General features: G+C 49.0%; 1 protein-coding gene and 1 long non-coding RNA gene across 4 annotated transcripts in view; one reads left to right on the forward strand and one right to left on the reverse strand.

Moving 5' to 3' along the window:
* The window catches only part of GRIK4 (glutamate ionotropic receptor kainate type subunit 4), a 483112-nt gene that overhangs the window by 300216 nt on the left and 159703 nt on the right, over nucleotides 1-23193 (forward strand). For all 3 annotated transcript variants that reach the window (XM_032167730.2, XM_058446675.1, XM_058446676.1), the window contains exons 5-6: nucleotides 10543-10640; nucleotides 14909-15074. In XM_032167730.2, coding sequence (XP_032023621.1) covers nucleotides 10543-10640; nucleotides 14909-15074 — 264 coding nt within the window. The remainder of the gene's footprint in view (nucleotides 1-10542; nucleotides 10641-14908; nucleotides 15075-23193) is intronic.
* Nucleotides 6525-14285, reverse strand: LOC116477076 (uncharacterized). The gene is made up of 3 exons (XR_004250336.2): nucleotides 14115-14285; nucleotides 10497-10624; nucleotides 6525-6658 (listed from the first exon to the last, which is right to left on the reverse strand). It is a non-coding gene; the product is annotated as an uncharacterized LOC116477076 (long non-coding RNA).

Genomic DNA, 23193 nt, shown 5'->3' on the forward strand with positions numbered 1-23193 from the left:
CCCCAAGGTCTGGCTCTGACTGGACCAGCTCATCTTGCAGTGTGGCCAGTCTTACAAGTTGCAGGTGTTGGCCAGGCTGCCTAATAACTACCCTTGGACAGAGGTCTACTCTCGGTCCCTCCTGGTCCTGTGACTGAGGGAGGGCCATACCATACAGAACAGGGCCATTGAGGCCAACAGGATCTACAGGCACAGATTCCTCCCCAAGAAGGCATGGAGGAACAAGGGCCAAAATAGTCCCTCATTTATTCATTCAGTCAATAAGTGTTTAGTGAGTGCCTGTTATATTTTATTCTAGGCCGTGAGGATTCAGCAGGGAGCAGACAAGAATCCTAGTTGTCATAGAGGTTAATTTCCAGTATAATGGAAGGAAGATTCAGATTTCCCAGTATCTTGCAAATGAAATCAGAAATGCTAGCAACAACTCCTTGTGAACCCCCAGTCCAGTCCACAGTGTTTCCTTGTCCAGTGGGGCAGGTCTCAGACAAGGGTCCAGATTTCGAAATAGTTTAGTAGTCCATACTTTGAAAAGCCAGCCCCTCTCTTCTCAGTTCTTCAGGGCTTCTCTGGCAGAAATGAGGGAGCCAAGATTTGCCCGTCATGGATGGCATCGTTAGCAGATGTAAATTTCCTCTTTTAATGACCCATGCAGCCTGACTTAGTAAAGTCAATATATGTAAAACATTGAGCCAGATGAATCAGGGGAATAAAGGAAACAGATATCTTTATTCCACCTTATAGAACTTTGGGCATCTTTTTAATGGGCTTCTTTTAGGCACCAGGTATTTTCTTAGCAAGTGGCCCTCAGTTCAGTTTTTACATCTCAGTGTGTTTGAGGTACGATTAGCATTTGTTAGGAAAGGGGACTTCTGGATCTTCCCACTCCAAAGGCTTTTCACCTGAAGCCAGAGTGCTCCTCCACAGTGGGTTTTAAACACTACCCAGGTAAGGTTCATTGAAAGGTTCCAGCCCAGTTCTTTCCCTCCCAAAGTAAGAGGGCAGGTGGGTTGTGGCTTAAGCACCTACCACCTGTTGGCTACTGCAGGGTGGGGCAGCGACGGTATTTGGGGAAGGAAGGGAGGAGGGAGACAGGATCTCTGGGTGGAGGAGACCCCACAGCTCTGTGATCCCTACTTTGGCGAGGCTGTGTGGTATAAAAATTCAGAGCATGGGTTTTAGAACCAGACTGACCAGCATTAAATCCTGAGTCTCCCATGTATTAGCTGTGTGATGTAGACAGGCTGTTTAGCCATTTTGTGCCTCTGTTTCCTCATTCATAAAATGGGAGCAATGGTAGCATCACCTCATAGGGTCACTGGGAACAGTGTAGGAGAAACGCTCGGCACCGCATGTAGCAGGCCTTCAGGAAGTGGCAGCTGTGGCTTTTGTTGTTGGCTTTATTCTCTCACCCCACATTTGAACAGGCTTCCTCCCAACTAATTACCAGCCTCCCCCTCTCTCTTGTTTCAAAGTTCAGCCCTGCTTATGTGGCAGCACTGTCTCCAGGGCTGTTCTCGAGTGGCCTGCCTAATGTCAGCATCCATCGTAATTGGATATTCCCCTTCTTCTTCCAGTTTTCTGGGCTTGATGCATCTGATAGCTCTGAGCCTTTTAAAAGTTGTGGTGAGCCACCTCAAGCCAGCTGCTGCCCAATGCCAAAGGCTGTGGTTTGCCCTGGGCTAGTGGCCCAGGGCTAATTCGCATCATTAATTTAAAAAAATGCAAGTGGCTCTGAGGCCCTGGACAATTGCCCTAACCCTACACCTGTCACCCTGTGGCCAGGGACTCTGCTTCAGGGGGATGAAAGAGACCCTAGTGATGATGTCTTTGATTGTGGAAAGCAGAGGTTCTGATTGAAGCTGGGGCTGTAGCACTCCAACAGGGCACAGTTGTGCCTTACTTTTGAGTAACAGGGATTTCAGAAAGCTCCGTCCACATCACACTTAATGAATCCTATTCAGGGTGGGAGAGTCAGTTGAGGGAAGCAATGGTTATTTCAAGAATCAAAGATTATGAAGTGTAAAGAAGCTAACGATGCTGGAAGCCAGAGGTCAGCCCCCTCGTCTGATGGTTGAAAGCGAGGCTCTGAGATGGAAAGTATCACACGGGGCATTAATTAATAGCCAGCCTGGAAACTGGAAAGATATGAGGAGAAAATCACCCCCTGTTCTCTTGCGTTCAAATAGACAGATTTTCATATAATGGGTTTATTTAAAGTGAGGGTCACTTGTAAAGCTTTCTCCCGCCTGCACCTGACATCCCCCACCTCTGCCCTTCCACCATTATTGCCTCAGGCTCTTGGTGTTTGACTTTCCAACTCCTTCCACACAGCCCACAGATCTAAAATAACAGAGATGGACAAGACCTATTAGGCCAGCTCCTGTCCCACCTGGCCCTTCCTTCTTTCCCTTCCGTGTCTTATCTGAACCTCAGCCTTTGTTCTGCAGGGAGCTACCACAAGCTACCTCCTCTGTTCCTAGAGATCAGCGTTTCTCCTGCGGCTAATGAATTAGAGCTTAACTAAGCGCCACCCTTTACCATTCAAACAACCTGAGGCTCCGTCCCTGCTGCTGCTGGAGCCAGTTTGAGGTTTAATTTCCTGCAGACCCAGAAGCAGGAGCTTCCCTGTCAACCCCTCTCCTGTGCCTCAGTTTGTGAGGCCAAGCATGCTATCAGCTGTCCACACAGTTTCCCCTTGAAACTAGAGGCGCCCTGGTTATCCGGGCCTCTTGTGGCTCCAGTGCCTGGTGCATAGTGTTCTAGCTCCACATGGCTGCACCTCCTGCACAAGCTTCCGAGCTTCTCGCAGTCTCCACGAGCATGACCTCTGGTGATTCAGAGCTGCTTCTAAGAAGTGAGGGCTAGCATCCCTCCTTCAGTTCAACAGAATCAATTGAAGTCGGCTTAAGGAAAAAAAAGTAAGAAGCCAGAAGAGAAAGGCATACGAATAGTGATGAGTCATTCAGCAAACATTCCTTACTCCCCTTCTCGGAGCCACTCACATCACAGGCATGAGGTGGGCTCAGTCATGCATTGAATTGCTGTACTTAGAAATCATCTGGTCCAACCCCTTCATTTTACAGATGGGGAAACTGAGGTTCAAGATCTTCTCCAGGAAGAAGTTCAGATGTACACATCTGCAAAATGACACCATCTTAGGTGGCTCTCCAGAGAACGTGCCAATGAGTGGCACAGACAGGGGAGCAGGAGGTCAGACTAGGAGACAGGTAGAGCAGGCTGTGGGGTCAGGTGAGGCCCCTGGCCAGACCTTAGAATTTTGATTGATGAAGAGAGAGAAGAAGGCATCTGGGTAGATGGCATAATAGCATGAGCAAAGGCTTAAGGAAGGAAGAAAATGGGATACATTGGGATGCAGTGACAGACAGTATGGCTGAAACAGAGTGTACGTGGGGGCAGAGGAGAGAGCCTGGCTTCAGTGTAGAGCCGGTTTTGGAGTTCAATGCACCAGGATTCTAAATGGGAATAAGAAGAGTTCTCACTTCATGAGGGTGTTGGGAAGATTAAATGAGATGGTGCTTAAATGTTACTTAGTAGTAGTAGAATTCATATAGTGACTCCTCCCTCTCAGGGTTGTAGGGATTCAGGTGACATGTGTGCCTGGCACTTGGAAAGCCCCAGTAAATGGTATTGCTGCTTGCACGGTGACTTGGGACCAGGTGAAGGCTTTGCGTCATACGCTGTTGGTGAGGAGAGGTGATGGCCGTCTGGAGTTCTTGGACACCAGGGGGCCCGTCATGGGGCGTGGCACTCCCGCCGTCACACACTTTCTTCCTTGGCTCGAGGGCCAGCAAGGCCAATCCATTTAGTCCCCTGTCTACTCCCAGAGAGTTCAGAATGGAATGCGTTCCTGACAGCTTTGGCACAAGAGAGGAGATGGTTCTTTGGAAGTGATGAGGCAATTGTTTGCCTTGCCCTGGGATGGCCAGGGCTTCACGTGTACTCTGTGCAGTATAAACAGGCTCAGAGGGAGACTGCACCCTCTGCTCCATTCAGGCTGCAGCATCGGGAAGTGCTTCCATGTGAAGGACTCTGAGTTCTCCCAGCCCTCCGCAGTGCACATCTCTGTGAGCCCCGTGGGGCCAGGGTTGTTTGCCATCTGGGCCCAGAGAGCACTGAGCAGCTCCTCACTGTCAGGCAGGACGACCTGGGCCCCTGGGTCCATCCAGGAAGCTGCTCCTTTCCTCCAGGGGGCTGCAGTCAGTGGCACTTACCATTAGCCCCTCTGAACCATCTGCGACACAGCCGCACCCTCCCCTCCCTGAACTGCTCTGTCCGGAGGAGGGAGCCTGTGAAGACACAGGAAAGGGGAAAGGGGTAAGTTCCATGACGCCCCTCACCCCACCACCCCCATCCAGCCTGGGCTTCTAAGGGATCTCCAATCCATGCCAGTGCTGACATTTTGAGAGGAAGAAGTCCCTCCATGGGGCCACCACACCCCATTATGGCCTTTTATTCCAGCAGCTGAGCCTTCCAACTCCTCCACTGCCTGGGAGGAATAGGTAAACGCATCTCCCTCCCTTCCTGTGCCTCCTGCAAACTGCTCAGACGGCCTAGGCCTGCAGGATCAGCGTACAGGGGTTCCAGAGCTGAGGCCCTTTATAAATGATTTCCATCTCTACTGAGCAGGGCACCCTTCATAGGGAACAAAAGACCAATTCCTAGATCCCAGGAAATCCCCAGGCCATAGCCGCTGGTAAGACCATAATTCAGTTCCACTGGACTCATTTGGGATCATTTCAGTTCACTTGAGCAAACATCTAATGAGCAATTTCTTTTTGCCAGGGCTGAATAGACATGACCCCTGATCTCAAGGCCGTTTATGATCCAGTGAGGGAGATGGACACATTGACACACGTGTGTGAGGAGCTCAGAATAGCAGGCGCAGGCCCACAAACTCTTGAGGCCTGATGTGTGTAGAATCCAGATTGAGACATTGGGAAGTTTGAGGGACTGGGCGTGGTGGCTCATGCCTGTAAATCCCATCACTTTGGGAGGCTGAAGTGGGAGGATTGCTTGAGGCCAGGAGTTCAAGTCCAGCCTGGGCAATGTAGTGGGGCTCCATCTCTACAAAAAATAAAAAATTAGCCAAGAATGGTGGCATGCACCTGTAGTCCCAGCTACTCGGGAGGCTGAGGCAGGAGGATTGCTTGAGCCCAGGGGTTCAAGGCTGCAGTGAGCTATGATTGCTTCACTGCACTCCAGCCTGGGTGACAAAGTGAGACACTGTCTCAAAACAAACAAAAGAATGGTTGTGTGGTGCATGTACCATATGTAAAGTTGAATCTCCAGTAATCCCATACTCAAACAAATGCATGCTTATATTCAAATACTCACGCATTGTAAATAGCTTTACATCTGTCTGTTGAGATGAGATTTTGCCAACAACTGAGTTTAATGAAAAACATCAAGTTTCAGAGCCTTTTGGACATTGGAATTGGGAATAAGGAATTGTGGCCTTCTGTAAGAATTTATTTTCAGGAGAAATTTTCCTCTGTTGGGAACCAACATCACCAGGCTGCTTGGGACAGAAGCTGGCCAGGAATTCAGAGAGCAAGGAAGCTGCGCTGTCTCCTAAAGGCAGCTGACTCAGAGCCACAGTGTGCTGTGAATATAGGGAGGGAGAGATGCCTTCTGGCCCAGGAGCAAGATCTGAGCTGGATGCTGAAGTATGAGTAGGAGTTTGCTAGGCAGAAGGGCAAGAGAAGCCTAGACCATGGTAGTCTGGAGATGCTAATGAATCCCTTCTCAGATAAATGTTTTTAAATGAATAAAAACCTTTTTATTAATAAAAAAGGATAGAAAATAAATAACAAAAATCCAATAAAATGGATAGGGTGACTGTGGAAACCAGCTATATGGAAATGCAGTTATATTTTAATAGTGGTATACTAATATATATGCTTCTTCACTAATGTATTAAATAGCATCGAGCCTAATTACTACCGTAATCTTGAAGTAATAATGAATATAACTAGTATTTCAAGATATCCTTAGCACTGTAGTGTGATAGGAAAACTGGGGTGATTTCTGTGGGAAACAAAGTCATAGGTGCTATTAACACACTGTGGTTTGTTGCCTACATTCAAAGTGGAAAGAAATGCTACATTTCACTTAGGGGTTAGAGAAAAGAATGATGTAATTCCCCCCGCAAGTGTTCACAGACCCCTGACTTCTACCCACAGACCCCAGGCTACAGGTTAAGAACCCCTGATCTAGAGATAGCCATTTGGGAATAGGATCAGGCAGGAAAATATGTGCAGAGTATGTTCTAGGTGAACTGGCATGCAGCGGGAGATGGCATGGTGGGAGAAGGGGCTGCAAAGATAGGACTTAAGGAGACCAGAGTCACTCGAATTTTACTTGCTCATCAGAATAATGTTTTTATTATAGCATTGTATTTTTTATAATATGTTATAAAAAGGAATACATGCTCATTATAGAAAGTAGTGAAATGAAAAAAAGGGAAGACAATAACTCAGTGTTCCAATGGCCAAGGCAATCTACAAACATCCCAGTTAATTGCCATTTGCTGGGGATGGCTGTGTGGTGCAGTGGTTAAGGGGTTGGTCTTTGGGGAAATGGGTGGGGCTGTTGAATCTTGACTCTGCTCTTTAATTTCTCTGTCTTGTTTTTGTATCTGTAAAATGAGAATGACAGTAATAGTACCTATTTCATCAGTTTGTTTTGGGAATTAAATAAGTCAGTTCCCGTAAGAGTGCTTCGAACGGGCCATAATTAACACTTAGTAAATGTTGTCTTTAATAACATCTTCTCATAATCATTCCTCAATGTATAAGTATTCTCTGTATTTGCTTAGTTGTAGCCTTCATATAGATATACATATAATTTTATATCCTCTTCTGGCTCTTAGTATTATTACATAAATATTTTTAATACTATTATAAACTGTTCATAAGTATTTTAAATGCCTAAATAATATTCCATTTGGGCATACAACCCACATTTTATATAGCTATTCCCTTATGATTATACATTTAGTTTATTTCCAGTTTTCCGTGGAAGGTGTTGAGTGGGCCTCAGTGTGGTTCAGCAACTGTTTATTGGCCACGTAACTCTGAGTCAGGGCTTGTTCTAAGTATGGAGGACACAGACGTAAATAAGACCGGTTCTCTGCCTTGGGGGAGCACTCCGATCTACGTTTTAGGACTATAATTTGCCCCACCGTTTAAAAAATGGATTGGAAATGAAGAATCCTGGAGACAAAGAGATCCCTTAGAAGGGCAGGTTATAAAGAGGGGTTGACCTGAAACCATGGCAGTAGACGTAGGAAGGAAGGGCTGGCAGAGAGTGAGCAGGTCAGATGGTCAGAACCTGGCCCCTGACCGGTAAAGCAGTAGAACAGCTTTAGTGAGGGAAGGCAAGAAAGAGGCCAGGATGACTGTGGCTTTGAGCTTGAGGAGATAAGAGGAGTAAAGTAGAGTGGGTAAGAGCACTGGCTTTGGTGCCAGGTCGATCCCCAAGTTTAAGCCCAGTTCGACCTTATATTACCGGTGTGATCTTAAACAAGTTACTTAAACTTTCTAGGCCTCAGTTTCCCCAGCTGTAAAGTGGAGGTAAAAATGAATTTTCCTCATAGAAGTATGGAGATCCAATCAGATTGTGAAAAATATATAACAAATCTGATATGGTGGAGATAATAATAAAAGGGTCATGTAGCATGTCAGGTACCATTCTGAATGTTAAGTACTAATTCACTTTAATTTTCACAGGAACCTTATGAGAGAGATGTTATTAGTATCTTATAGGTGAGAAAACAGGCCCAGAGGTTTGATAATTTGCTCAAGGTCTTGAAACTAGTAAGTGACAGAGACTCAAACCCAGACAGCCATGCATCAGACTCCAAGCTCTTACAGAACTGAGTGCGAGATGCCAGAGGGAAGGCCCTGTGGCAATGTCCAGCAGGTGGCTGGAACTTGACTTTGTGACCCAGCACACAGGTGAGAGTGCAGGGTCATCTGGACAGAGACAAGGGGGGAGGCCATAGGCAACGGTAAAATGGCCCAGGAAGAGTGAGTCATGGGTAAAGCCTGAATTTGGTGGGTGGGAGAAGGAAGAGGAGTCAGCGATGAGTGAAAGACTGACCAGAGAACTGGAGGAGAATCCGGATTGGACGGTGTTAGGAAATTCTAAAGAACAATGCAATCAGAACAACAAGTGCTACAGAAAGAGAACAGGATGAGAAGGGATAACAGGTCATGGTGACCTTGGAGAAAGTGGATTAAGTAGATGAAGTGGGCGGGGGGACCTCCACTGTAAGAGGCTGAGAAGTGCTGGGTGTAGGAGTGGCTGGCTGCAAGGAGCAGTGCAGACAAAGTAAGTGGCTATGAGAGAGGAACATGAACCCTGGATGCAGGTCAGGAGACTTGAATCCAGATGCCAACTCTGGCCTTGATTAGGTGTGTGACCAGAGTGGAGGCACTTCACGTCTCTGGGTTGCTGTGTCCTTACCAGTAAAATCAGGAGATAAGACCCCACTCCCCCAAGGCAGTTGTAGGGATCTGATGGGATGATGAACTTAAAGCACCTAGTGGGCTGTAAGAGTTAAGTTGGTTGAGGTCACATGAAATAACCCCCATGGAAATAGCTTGGCTTTGAAGAGGCTCTTCAGAGATGAAGCCTGATCATCACTACTTCGGCCAGACACTTAGTACTGATGAGTCCTCCAGTCAGCTGAGATTTTGGGATGTTGTGGGATGCCTGCCCAAGCCATAGGCTAAGAGAAGACTCCGAGATCTGTAGTTCATATGGTAAATTGCAATGCTGGGATTTGAACCCTGGTGTTCTGCCTTGCTGCCTGTACCCCATTCAGGTGATCACCTGGCTGCATTGGACTCTAACCCAGAAGAAAGAGCGTCCACGTGGCAGGTGTGGCTTTGCAGCTGGCTCAATAAGAAACCTTACTAGTCCCTTAACCTCAATTGCTAGTTCAGGGAAATTGCTCTGCCTGACTCCTAATACAAGTATGAAGAAAATACGTATGGAGTTAAGCCTTGAGTTTTGCAGACAAGGATGCAGTGGAGAACCTCAATTGCGTTTTCTGAGGGGCAGCCCCTTGGCTCTGATACCACAGTGTGTGCACTGAGAATTCTGTCCTCTCTCTCTGTGTTTCCCTCTTTCTCCCATCCTTCCTTTCTCAGTCTCTAGCATTTTAAAATCTTAGATTCTCTCCCCCTCTTCTGATTACACATCCCATTCCTTCACACATTCACTCAGCAAATCTGAGCTGGGCTCCTAGTCTCTAGAATACATTGTGCCGGACGCTGAAGAGATGAGAAGTGGGGATTGGGAGATAAATGTGGCTCAGTTCCTGTCTTTAAGAGGTTTGAAATCTAGTGAGAGGAGAGCGCTAAACAACAAACCCAAATAGATACAGTGTCTTCGACTAGAGGCATGAACCCCAGGCCTTGGGAGCCCAAGGCAGTGTTAATTCCATCTAAAGGAGCCCAGTGGTGGGGTGCGGTGGCTCATGCCTATAATCCCAGCACTTTGGGAAGCCAGGGCAGGTGGATCACTTGAGGTCAGGAGTTCAAGACCAGCCTGGCCAACATGGTGAAACCCCGTCGCTACTAAAAATACAAAAATTAGCCAGGTGTGGTGGTGGGTGCCTGTAATCCCAGTTACTCCTGAGGCAGGAGAATTGCTTGAACCTGGGAGGCGGAGGTTGCAGTGAGCTGAGATCACACCACTGCACTCCAGCCTGGGTGACAGAGTGCGACTCCATCTCGATAAACAAATACATAAATAAATGAGCCCAGGAAGGTCTAAGGAGAAGGCGGTGTCGGAACTGATCCCGGACAGGTGAGCGAGTGTTCAGTCCAGGAGGGAAAGGCCAGATGCCAGGCATGCTGATCGGTCAGGACGGGACCTGCTCTGCCTGGGGGAGGGAACGTGCCAGGCTTCAAGACGAAGTGAACGACAGGGCCATTGACAGATGAGACTCCTTTCTGCCTCTCGCTCTCTCCCTGCCTCCCATTCTTTCCTCTTTTCTTGCCTCCGCTCCCTTTGACTTTAGCCGCACCTGCTCTCTTCCTGTCTGCGCCATCCTTGCCCTCCTTCGTACCCCCGCCTGCCTGCCTGCCTTCCTCCTCCCAGACTCTCTTTATATTTGGGGGGACTAATGAAGCAGCTGTGCTGGGGCTCCCCCTACCCCCCTGCATGCCAGGCCGGGCCGTGGGATGGAATCTGCAGGTTTGCTCCATTAGCCTCTGTCCTTCAGTGACAGTCCAGACAATTTATACACCCTGTTGGCTGTGGCCGTATGTTGTCATAACCTGGGTCATTTCCTCATTTAATGCTGCCCATAAACTCCAATAAAATGGTCCTGGGGCCCAGTCGTCCAGGGGAGGAGGAGAGACTCTGGGTTTGGAGGGGTTGGAGCAGGGGCCTGGGGAGCGGGTGTGCAGAAGGTCAGGGGGCACTGGGTGAAGAGGAGAGGACCGTGGCCCAAGCCCAACCTGATGAGTGCTTTGCTTCTTTCCCTGTCTCTGCCGCTGGCTGCAGTGTGTCAGATCCTCCCCAAGGGGGTGGTCGCTGTCCTCGGGCCATCTTCCAGCCCAGCCTCCAGCTCCATCATCAGCAACATCTGTGGAGAGAAGGAGGTGAGTGTGAGGCGGGGCTGGGGAATATCTGTGTGCTGGAGCCTGTGCCCAGGGTCCAAAGATACGGTTGATTCTTAAGGGCTGGAAGAGCCTGTCAAGGCTGGGTTGGTGTCATTAATAACAACAACATAAATACAAATACAGAAGCAGTGGGCTCGCCGTGCTCCAGGATGTTTGCATGGAGGGGTCTCGGAGGAGGTGTTTGACAGCAGGAATTTTAAGCGGAGCTTCTCCCTGTCTTAGGGTCCCAAGGCGGTGCCCCCAGCGGCCTTTTGGTGGTGGAGGGTAGAGGGAGAGGCTGGAGAGGGTGGTGGGCATGGCAGGCCAAGTGGGCAGACGTTTGAGCATCCACTCTCCCGTCCACGTGAGCGGCTCCCTTGTTATCTGTTTACATATCGGGATTCTGGGGAAGAATGCCTTTGGGGAAGACATTGCTACATTTTATTGCTAAAATAAAGTTTGAAAGCCTCTGTCATAAAAGTTCTCTAGAAAGAGATTTTATCTTGCTTTCTTCCTCATTCACCAATTCCAGTGTTTGCTTCTTCAAGCAGCACATTCTTCCTCAGGTGTGACTCGAACTGGAGGCTCTCCAGTTACAAAGTGTCAAGTCCATTTTCTCTAGTTCTGTTTCCATGGGAGAAAAAAATGGTAGGGGACAAGTTTCAGAGTGACTGCCCCCCCATTCTGTCAGCTCTCCCCCTCCTTTTTCCCCAGAGAAGACAAACTCAGAAATTCAGAGATTCTGTCTAGTGCTGGCATCTTTCCTGGTCCTTCCTGGATCCATCAATCCTTCCCCTTCAGATCCTCAGGAGACAGTGAGAAGGTGGCCCCTTAGCCCCTGTCTGCCCCAAGGGCCTTCCCGCCAGGTCCTTAGGGGGCAGATGGAGCTTGGTGGTCAGGCATAAGGTCAGGAGCTGGGTGGGGGCGGGGGCAGGGACATGGGAAGAAGGCTCAGTCTCGCTTCTGCCCTAGAGGCCTGGAGACTCAGCCTTCCAGAAGCTCTAATCTCAGGAGGACCCAGTTCTTAGAAACAGGAGGAGCACTTGCTGCAAGAGGGACTGGATGCCTCCTCAGTGAGCCGCCCCTGCTAGGACAGGAGCAACAGACAGGCCTCTGCCCACCCCACGCCTGCTGGGAGTCTACCCTTCTGATGCCACCACTATCTCTTATGATCCAGGGCTCAGTGAGTCCCTGAGGCCTTGGGCAGAAGAATATTTATCTTCCCGGTTTTATGAGCCCACTCTCAGAATTTTGTGCACGTTTAAGTGCTGCAATCCTAGTCCTGGCCACATTGGTCCTGTTCCTCCAGTAGCTGGGCCTCTCTCTGTAGGCTGTGCCCCTGAGCCTTCTTACATGGGCTGGGGCTGACAAGTCCCCATCCTCCTCCCCATCACATATCCTCAAATACAACTCTGAGGCCAGCCCAGGCCACAAAGGAGCTCTGTCCTACTAGGTCCCTCCCAGCCTCTCCCAGGCCGTGGCCCAGGGAGTTAGACCTCACGTGTAATTTACGTCTTTCTTGCAGCACTCTGAGAAACAGCTCAAATCTATGGCAGGTCATTATTCTAGCAGTGGCTCTGATCTTCACCAAGTGGGGCTGCCAAGACTTCAGCTCCCCATCTTCTCTCTTCTGCATCCTCTTTTTCTTTCCTCCTCTCTCCCTCCTCCCCCACCACACAGTCTTTGCTGTGCATCACATCCTCCCCCAAGCCCCACTCCAATATGGCCTCCTTTTGGGGTTCAGTGGCTATTTAATGTCAGCCAACGTATCCCTTAACCCTGTCTGGCATTTCAGGCCAGAGGCCAAGCCCCTGATCTGCAGCCAACAACTCTGCCCCTGTGCCAGACCAGCCAGCCAGACTGCACTGCCCTGGGAGCGGCCAGACGCTTACCAGCCTTTGTCTGGTTATGCTTCTTCTAGAGTAACCTTTCCTCTCTGCTCAGATTATGCATTTATTTTAATGTTTTATGAGGCTGAACTGCCTTACGCTGATTCTCCCCTGCTCCAGGGAAAAGCAATGGAGTTCTCACCCAGGAGTCCATTCCTTTAAATGCTGCTGACATCTCTGCAGCCCTCATGGCTGGCTGCCTTCTGCCTTGCTGCTCCCCTCTCCATTCTGCTCACCTCTTCTTGTCTCCTACATACCTCCGTGATGGCTTCCTGGGATACATTTGCAATTGTACATTGAGTATAGATCGATCTTGTCCTAGAGAGGGAACCGTAGGACCAGGATTGGGCTGGGCCATCCCTGCCTGGACCCAGCAGAGCCCAGCAGGCTTCAAGTAGACTGTGCTGAAGGCTCCCCATCAGCTCCCCTTCCTCAACCCTCACCCCCTGCACACACCACTCCAAGAGCTTTGCGGGAGCTCCTATGTTTGGGGAGGAAGGAGAAAGAGCCTTGCCCAAGCACTTATTATACATTAGGTATTGAGCTATTATATACCCTACACACGGGTTCACATTTTATCCTCCCAGAGCTCTAAGAAGCACCTGTGGTTATCTCCATTTTAATGATGTTTAGACAAGTTAAGAGGTTTACCTGAAAATCACACAGCAGAATCTGGATGCAAACCCAAGTCTGTAGACTCCAAAACCCATTTGTTCTTCACCTTCCTGAGTCCTTCCCATCCATCTCTAGGATCCGTGGATTCACGGTATCTCAAAGGGCTCCACAGTACTAGGGGGTGCTAATGGGTTGTGCTCTATTGGGTTAGCTGCTAATGGAATGTGGTAGGCCAGAGGGTTACACAGGGACGACCTTGGTCAGAGGTACTCAAACATTCATACCAGCCAGCCAGGCTACCCTGCCCCTGTCCAGCCTTCCCCTCTATCTTGCCCATTTGTGACCTTTTCCTTTCAAGGTCTGTTTATTATTTACTTTAGACAGAGTGGATGGGATACAAAATACAAGCAGGAAGAAAGATCTTTATGACACAGATCGATTTCACTCTTTAGAATTGCCTTTCATAACTCACCAGACTCTTCCCCCATTCTGCATTTTTCAGTTTCTGCTGGAAAATATTGGTTGCCATCTCCCTATGGTTCAAAGGCTAATCCTAGTTGAATTCAGAAGTTTTCTCCCTGGTTTCTGCTAAATCTTTATCCTCTTCCCACCTCAGTCTCAGAGGAGCTCTGGTCTCCAGCTGACTTCTCCCAGAAATTTAAAAGGATAAAGTAGGAGAATCCTACAGAGACCATCCCAACATCTTCGCAGACTCTTGGCAGGATAAGTTCTGGACCAGGGCAGGCAGAGACAATTCTTCAGTCATTTCTGAATAATCCATTCTGGAAGCCAATCTACTCACCACCAGGAAGTTCTTCCTGCTGTCTACTATCGATCTTCCTTGCTTTGACATCTATACACACTGATATTCAGCTTCAGCTCGCTCAGCTCTGGACACCAGGGGTGAGGGTGGAAGAATAAAATCAAGGTGGATGGCAGATTATTACATTGTAACTTTCCTGTTACCTACCAAATAGCCTAAGCCGCCAATAAAGCAGCCATCACAGCCTCTTAAGATCTTTTCCTGGGAGAAGAGCGGCAGAAGGCAGGACAGTGGGTCCTGGAAATGTCAGTAATAGATGCAGAGGAAAGCTGACACTGTCCTAATGAAGCCAAACCAGGTATTTATTTACCTGGCTGTGTTCAGAGCTTCTCTAGATGGTTTCTCCGCCTACAGGGCTTCCTTCCTTTGTGTGTGCATGTGTGTCTGTGCGGGAGCCTATCACCGCCCCACTTCCTCTCCCTGGGCATTCCCCACTGAAGTTTGTTGGGAGCTGGTTACTCTACACCTGTTGGCTGGGCTGGGCTGATGAGACTCTTCTCTTAGTCCCAGGGTAGTGATTGTTCTCTTTCTGCCATCTCTGCTCTGATGTATTAACTACAAATAAAATATTCTAAGGATTATGCTTTCAAGAGCCAACTGTCTCTCTGTCAGCTGCAGGCAGTTCCTCTGAGAATAAAGATCGATTCTTTTGCCTTCTCAGGACCACAGACCCCAGCTTGCAGACCCACGGTACGTTCATCCGGGTCTCTGGACAAATAGTTTTCTTTCCTGGGGCTGCTTCTTTGAAGCGTCGTCAGGGATGTCATCTCTCGTCTTCCTCCCACGGAGTGGGTGCCCTGGGAGCTCCTTCTCCCATTGGTGTCTGGCGAAGGTGTTACATAAAAGAACCCATTCTCCGCAGCCTCGGCTCACTCATCCCTCTTTCTTCCTTTTCACCCACGTGGATCCTCCCTGCTGTCCATTTTTGCTCCTCTTGCCAGGTCCCTCACTTCAAAGTGGCCCCAGAGGAGTTCATCAAGTTACAGTTCCAGAGATTCACAACCCTGAACCTCCACCCCAGCAACACCGACATCAGCGTGGCTGTAGCTGGGATCCTGAACTTCTTCAACTGCACCACCGCCTGCCTCATCTGTGCCAAAGCAGAATGTAAGTTTCCCCAGGCTGGCTCCGCCCCCGACAGTCCAGTCTTGTTGATTTTGGCCTGATTCCCTGTGCCCCTGGCTGGAGACCCTCCAGGAAGGGAAAGCTTCCTTTAGATCCACAGGGCTGATAACCAGTGGGTTTGGGCATTCCCATGCTCATGTGTCCGTGTGTGTGTGTGTGTGTGTGTGTGTGTGTGTAAGAGAGAAAGAGAAAAAGAGTGAGAGAGAGAAAGAGATGGGGAGGGAGTCCATCCAGGAGTACTCTTTGCCAGGACTCCCTGGGCATGAGTGGAACAGAGGGGAACTAGGTTACAAGGAGACTGGCCAACCGCCAAGCTTTTTTGCATCTGCAAACTCAATTCCCACATTCTCAGCTTCATTATTAAGGAGATACAAAAAGAGAGAGAGGGAACATATAAGATTGGATGCATTTGATGGATGCACTTGATGGGTTGAAGAACTTCCCCTGGAGAGCAGGTTTTGCTGATGGAACAAGGTCAATTCCTGATAAAGCGTTTTTTAGCAAATGCAGGTTTTGGAAATGTGTTTTCTATGACAGTCAATTTGTGACATGAATTTAGTGTTTATGAGATTTAGCTAATTTAAGCCAGCACCTTCCAGAAAATCTGTGCATCTGTGTGCTCCCAGTGGCAGCTGTGCACCCACATGTGGTCAAACAGGTGCTGGCCACTGGCTACAGCTGGAGCCCAGTGTCTGAGCCCCAGGCACCTGTGTCCTGCACAGCTCACCTGTCCAGGGCTTACCTGGGGGTTTTTATGGGTTGCACTGCAGAGCGATTTCATCTTTATTAGGGCTCCTTTCTATGGCTTCTCAGAACTGCTCTGCCTTCTCAAGTCCTTCCTGCATCCTGGAATCCCCACAGTCTCCAAATACAAAAGCCATCTCTCTATTAAGAGTCAGAACCACCTACTTTCCCAGACCTCGTGCCTGGCATGCATTTATCCAATACAGATTTATTGAATATTTACTCTGTGCTACCCAAGAAATCAAGGAACTGAGTTCCAACTCTGCTGTGACCACCCAGTGGGTTTGGAGGTGTTGGATCTTCCCATTTCAAAGTTGAGCAAGTTGAGACTCTAGGAGGTGAAATGACTTGCCCAAGGCCACACAACTTAAGCACCAGGGCCCAAACTCAAATACAGGCCTCCTCACTTCAAGTCAAAAGCTCTTCCAGAGCCCTGCAGTGGATGCAGAGAAAGTAGGGCCCTTGCCACTGATCTTAGAAGGCCCAGAGTGCTTTATACTAAGTGTCAAATGTGTAATGTGGCCAGTCGAGGAGAGGGTCCCTGAGTACAGGGTGCTAGATAGGCTTTGGGATGTGGGCAGGACTTCAGCTGGATCTCAAAGGATAAAAATGATTTAGAAAAGGAGGGAAAAGAGATAGGACATGCCAGATGAGGAGCAAGAGAGGGAGGCAGGGATCCTGATGCTGTGCCTAGGGGAAGTGGGTTGGAGCCTAGAGTCCATGCTGGATAAAGATGGAAAGAGAGGCTGGGGAAGGGAGCAGAGATCCTTTTAGCAGGCGAGGAACACAGACTTGGTCCTGTGTCATCTGCGAGCCCTTGAAGGTCACTCTCTGAGGAGTGTCTTCTGAGGAGAGGCAGTTCTCATCTTGGGTGTGCCCTTGTGGAACAACTGGCTTTGGGTCTATGAAAAGGGCAGAGGAGTTGGGAACTGGAATTAGACCCAAGGAGCTGGGGACCCTCAGACTTGAGAAAGACAGTTGAACTCAAAGCCTTGTTCAACAGGCAGACCCTGAGTGGCACCAGCAAGTGGGGTGCATTCAAGAGCACTCCAGTCCATCACTCAGGCAGTCAACAGGCGTCTTCCAGCATCTCCTGGGTGCTGGGCACCCTTACGCTCTATGTATGACATAAGAGAGCAACACGCAGCCTCTGTTCTCAAACATGAAGCAGACTTGATGGAAAACTAAGCAGGGTCGATGGTCATGAAGCAATTAACACAGTAAAATGGGTGCAGTGGCTCACACCTGTAATCCCAACACTTTGGGAGGCTAAGGTGGGAAGATCACTTGACATCAGGAGTTTGAGACCAGTCTGGCCAATGTGGTAGAAACCCCATCTCTACTGAAAATGTAAAAATTAGACAGGCGTGGTGGTGCGCACCTGTAATCCCAGCTACTCAGGAGGCTGAGAAACGAGAATCACTTGAACCCTGGAGGTGGAGGTTGCAGTGAGCCGAGATCATGCCACTGCACTCCAACCTGGGTGACAGCAGTGAAACCCTGTCTCAAAAAAAAAAAAAAAAGAAAGACAGTAAAATGAGAATTGAGGTACCCTGGAGTTCTCCAGCAGGGCTTCCATGAAGGGGGCTTGGCAAGAGATCAGTGAACATAGATTCTAACCCCCTCAGCTAGAGAAGAAGAAAGGGAGGCCCAGAAGGTATCTTGGTTTGGCTAGAGTCTCATAATTAGTAAGCGGCAGAGCTTGGATTTGAATCCAGATTCTCTGGATCACAGTCCAGTGCACCGTCATTACACCTGTATTTATCAAATGAGTTTCCTCTATATCTGTGTTGACCAATGCAGTAGCCACAAGCCACGTATGGGTATTTAAGTGTACATATGAATTGATTAAAATTAAATAAACTTAGAAATCCATTTCCTCAGTCTCGTTACATTTCAAGTGGTCAGTAGCCACATGGCTGGTGGCTGCTGTGTTGGACAGCACAAGTGTGGAACATCCCCATCATTGCGGAAAGTTCTACAGGACAGCTCGGCTTTGATGATACAAGTTTTGTGGACCAGGAGTTTTATGGCAAAAAAAAATAATGTTTGGATAACCCTTCATTCTATTTCCTCCTAGTGGAGGAAGTGGACGATACACATTAGCATGGACACGCTCAGTTGTCCTGTGGCCAAAACAGGTATTTGCTTCATTTTCTTTCAAATAAGTTTGACCATGAGCCAAAAAAGAATGCTGATCTTACAGCCTGAAGGATGTTCCCACTTCAAGGAACACAGTGGGAAGCTCTGCATTCCACTGGGTGGTTTTCCTCCTGTGGCGCCCTTGGACCATCGAACGGTGTAACAAGCTCAAGGATTCTCCCCTAGAACTGACTGCCACACGCCCATTTTGGCAAGACTGAACTGGTGTACCCTGTGTACGCGGCGGGGTTATTAAGAGACAGAGGGCACCCGCAGATGTCTCCAGGCAAAGATTGTCCTGCAGTCTTCCTCAATGCTGGTACAATATCTCACCAACCTGACAGGAAGTTCTTTTTGTGTCTAGTCACAGTCTGGCTTGCTTTTAGGCTGAGACTTGTTTCCTCTGCTTCAGCTCTTACTGGGCTTTGGGAAACAGATTGCTCAGATGTTTGCTAAGCATCTACTACACACTAAGCACTATGCTAATACTGTTGCCTCCCAGCCCAGGGCTCTTCCCATTAGAATTATGACATTCCTTGACATTCAAACAGTTCCGTGCAGATGGCAAAGCACTTTCACTTAACATTTCTCCATTTTACCTCCCTCCTCCCCAGTCATTCCAGAGCTGAGAAAAGAGAGTCTTGGAGGCATTAAGGAACGCCAGGTCGCACAGCTGGTACATGGCAAAGCTAAGACTTTATCTTAGTCCTCTGATCCTCAAGCTGGCTCTTCCCTCTCTGTGACCCCCTTCCACCATCATGGTCTGCACAAACAGCCCCAGAGCAGTGGTTCGAGGGTGGGCTCTGCCTGGCAGGTGCGGTGTTCAGGGAAGGGCAGAGATCTCTCTGAACAACACCTGCCCTTGTTCCCTCGAGCAGGGGTTCAGGACAGCTAAGCACAGACAAGGTTCTGGAGCAGATGTGCCTGTCCAGGTGCAGTAGGAGCCAGCCCACGTCCCAGCGGACTTGGCAGGCACACAACACAGGTCTGCTGGAACTCACCTGCTGAGGCTGCTGAGGGACTGCAGTCCCCACCCTCCAGGGCCAGAGCAGGGAAGGTGGAGCAGAGCAGAAGTTCAAGGGCAAAGAGGATTAAAAATCTAATCAAGGTATGAGAAAATGAGGGAGCGAAGGGAAATGCAGCTCAGAGCTCTGAAGGAGACACTCTTCCATCTTCCTTATTAATGCAGGGCCGAGAGACACTGTGAGGAGAATTAGGAGCAGAATCTAATTCTATTTTCCAGCCATCAAAATTAGGCATAACAGAGGTAATTCCATGGAGAATCATGCCACTTACTCTCTTCCTTCCCAAAAGGAGATTTTTAATAAGCAGGTTTTGGACCAAGTAGAGAGATATTGTATATTACATTATTTTTCTTTAATGGGAAAAAAAGAACATTTGCAAGTGCCTGTTTCTGATGAGGCTGGGGGAGGAGATGTGGTGAGCAGCCCAGGCGTGGCCCTCCTGGTCAGAGCTCACAGAGCCTGAGGGAGTTGGCTACTGGGGGGCTTCCAAGGAGAGTTGGAGTTCACCACTGTGGGTGCCCAGGGCCTGTTGGTCAGATCACCCAGCCCTGCCGCGGATCTACCTGTTGACCTCAGGCTGGGCCCGGAGCCACAGGTATAACATGCTGTGTATTTCCCTGCTATCTTCCTACATGGCTCAAATCTTATTTTTTTTCCTTCTTTTTTTCTTTTTTTTTTTTTTGACAGGGTCTCACTCTGTTGGCCAGGCTGGAGTGCGGTGGTGCAATCTCAGCTCACTGCAACCTTCATCTCTTGGGTTCAAGTGATTCTTCTGCCTCAGTCTCCCAAGTAGCTGGGATTATAGGCATTCATCGCTATGCCTGGCTAATTTTTTAATTTTTTTGTAGAGACAGGTTTCACCATGTTGGCCAGGCTGGTCTCGAACCCCTGACCTCAGGTGATCCGCCTGCCTTGGCCTCCCAAAGTGCTGGGATTACAGCTGTGAGCCACAGTGCCTGGCCTTATTTTATTATTTTGTTAATGCTTGCTTTTGTATTTCTTTCTGAGTTTTTTTGTTTGTTTGTTTTTGTTTGTTTGTTTTTGAGACAGAGTCTCGCTCTGTTGCCCAGGCTGAAGTGCAATGGTGCTATCTCTGCTCACTGCAACCTCTGCCTCCTGGGTTCAAGCGATTCTTTTGCCTCAGCCTCCCGAGTAGCTGGGATTACAGATGTGAGCCACCATGCTCGGCTAACTTTTTGTATTTTTAGTAGAGACAGGGTTTCACCATGTTGGCCAGGCTGGTCTCAAACTCCTCACCTCAGGTGATCTGCCCACCTCAGTCTCCCAAAGTACTGGGGTTACAGGTGTGAACCACCGCGCCTGGCCTCTTTCTGACTATTTTAATGTCCTTTTTGTGGTTACATGGCCTGTGTCCCCACATCTTCTGCTACTTATTTTCTACTTGTGAGATCTTGGAAAAGTGACTTTACCCTCTACCTCTGTTGTCTCATGTATAAAATGGAGGCAGTGAAACCTCGTTCCCGGGATGGCTGAGGGGATTAAAGAGAATGACACCTGGAGAGTGAATAACACAGCGTCCACACCGAGGAAATACTCGGCACACATGAGTTTTCCTTTCCTCCCTTGCTCTGATCTCTTTCAAATGAGGCAAAGCCAGACCCGGGAGCAAGAGTCAGCTGAGGCTGGGCTCTGTCCTCCTACCAGCCTGTGTTCACCAAACGTGGCCCAGGCTACTGGAGAGGAGCAGACTTGGATCTCGAGGCAGTCCCTGCGCTTGGGGAGCATGTGCTGCCAAAGAGAACGGCAGGATACCGGAGTCAGCCAAGCTGCACCACCACCTGGGAGCTGTGTGACGTGGAGCAGGTCAATCTGCCTCTCTGAGCCTTAGTTTCCTCCCGTGTAACAAGGCGATAATAATGTCTATTGAGGTAATTGGATGGGAAAATAACTGGGCCCGGAACACGATACCACATTTAATTACTGTTATTTTATTACTGCAGCTCTGGTTGTGGCAGTGGGGGTGGAGGATGGGGAGTAGGCAGTGATACCCAGGGCCCTGGAAGAGTAGTCAGGATGGTAGTGGGCCTTCCCTGTGCTGTCCCCAGGAGGCCCTGTGGGAGGCCTTTTGCTCATAATGATACAAAATTAACCATGCAGCTCTGTGCTGATACCAGGAAGGTCACAGTCCTCCCATTACAGAGCACTTACTACGTGCCCAACACCATGCTAAGGGTTTTTATGTTGTCTCATTTAAATTTTAGATTCTCTTATTTAAACCGTGTAACTCATGATAACCGTATAAGGTGGGCTTTATCAACATTCTCATTATATGCAGAAGAAAAGAGAGATTATCTCCATCTTCAAGGTCACGTGATTCCTGCTACCTTCTCTCCCAGCTTTCCTAAAAAAGACAGAGAAGTGAGGGACCATCTTTCTTATAGTACGGGAGGACCGAGACCATCCCATGTATCAGAGACCAGAATGTGGAATCAGATAACCTGGGTTTGGATCCTGGCCTGTCCCGGGACCTCTGACCCTATGATCTCAGTCACTGAATCTCTCCCGCCCCAGCAATTCTATCTTGACTCAGGGATAATAATACCCACCTCCCAGGGCAGTCATGAGGATGAAATCAGCTGTGCATGTGAAGGAATTTAGGAAACACCGAAGGTTATTCTCAGAGCAGGGATGTCTACCAGGCCCCAGTAGCTGAGGCCCAAGCTGGAAACACATCCTGAAATCAGGAGGCTGATGGGAACACGGAGGCCGGGGTCTTCTGATGCCCATTCTTGCCATTGTAGAAGGGACAGCCTCGATGGCCAGACATGGCCACCTATGGTCCACCTGTGGGCAAGAAGTCTCCTCTCTCCCCCTCCTCTTGCCCTGCTGGTCTTCCCTGCCTGTTCCTGGAGCAAAGCTTAGGTGTGGGATGGGACAAATTTGGGATGCAGGTAAAATACATCATTCCAGAACTTGAACTTGTTCTGTGCCCCTTCCCCACCCGGGGACACCTTGGACCCTCATCTTGTCCCTCTGGTGAGGGTTCGCTCCATGGAACAGGTCCGACAACCACACACCCTGAGGCATGGGCACCTGGCAGGGGGAAGGGGAAAGTTTAGGTTTAGGACACTATGTGCCATCTTGAATTCGTACTATCTCATTAAACCCTCACCACAATCCGCCAAGATCAATATATGAACTGCTTCCCACAAGGTTAAAAAGTGCTGGTCCAGGACCAAGGCACTACTCTAGCCAGTAGAGAGGGAAGGAAGCTGGTTGAAAGCAGTGTTTATTTTTATAATATTTTTTGATACAAGGGTCCCCTGTGTCCCCTGCAGACCCATCACTTAGGTCTTGGTGTCCTTGTCCTGCGGCCGTGTCCACCCCTGGCTGTGCCTTTCCCTGCCTCGACATCCTCCTCCCACCCCTCTCGGCCCCTGCCTTCCAGTTCCAGAAGCCAGCCTCGCTTCCTCCTCCCAGAACAGCCTGCCTGCCGACTCTCTCATCGATCCGTCCTGCTGAATCCTGAGCAAGGCTAATAGGTTCCCTAGGCCCCTCTCAGCCTTAGACTTGGCAGGCAGGCAGGCTGCTGCTGGGCCGTGGTCCGGAAGGAGAGGAGGGTGGGGCTGGAAGTGGATGGGGTGTGGGAAAGAGCAGCTTTTAACCCCTGTGATGGCAGCTGCCTTTGGTGAATCCCTTAGTTCCTTTAAGCAGATAAAGGTGAGGAGAATGACAATTTGAAAATGCCAAACTGCCCTGAAAACTCTTAATACTCTCAATGTAACTAAACCACACTTTTCCTACTGTAAATTTCTTCCACTGCCTAGAATTAAAAAGTATCCTCTTCTGATTCATAAAATTAGAGGATCTCTGGGCTGGAAAGACATCAGTGTTTTTCTAGTTCGACTTTCCATCCACTGGTTTAATTCTCTCTACAGTGATCCTCAAGAGGGGCTTCAGTCTTTCCTTGACTACCTCCAGTGATGGGGAACTCATTACCTCATGGGCAGCCCACTGCATCATAAAGGAAGGGTTATTCCTTACATTGAGCTGGAGTCTGTCTCCCTGTGACTTCCACTCCCTCATGACTCCCGGGTTTAGTCCTTGAGGCTGCCAAGAGCTAGCCTGCCTCGTGACAGCCCTTCCTTCTCTCCCTCCGGCCAGGCACCCGAGTCAGCTGCTCCTCAAGTGACATGGCGACGGTTCCTGCCTGGCACTGCTGCTCCCCT

Source organism: Hylobates moloch, unplaced genomic scaffold, assembly GCF_009828535.3.
Source record: "Hylobates moloch isolate HMO894 unplaced genomic scaffold, HMol_V3 SCAFFOLD_11, whole genome shotgun sequence".
NCBI classification, from domain to species: Eukaryota; Metazoa; Chordata; class Mammalia; order Primates; family Hylobatidae; genus Hylobates; species Hylobates moloch.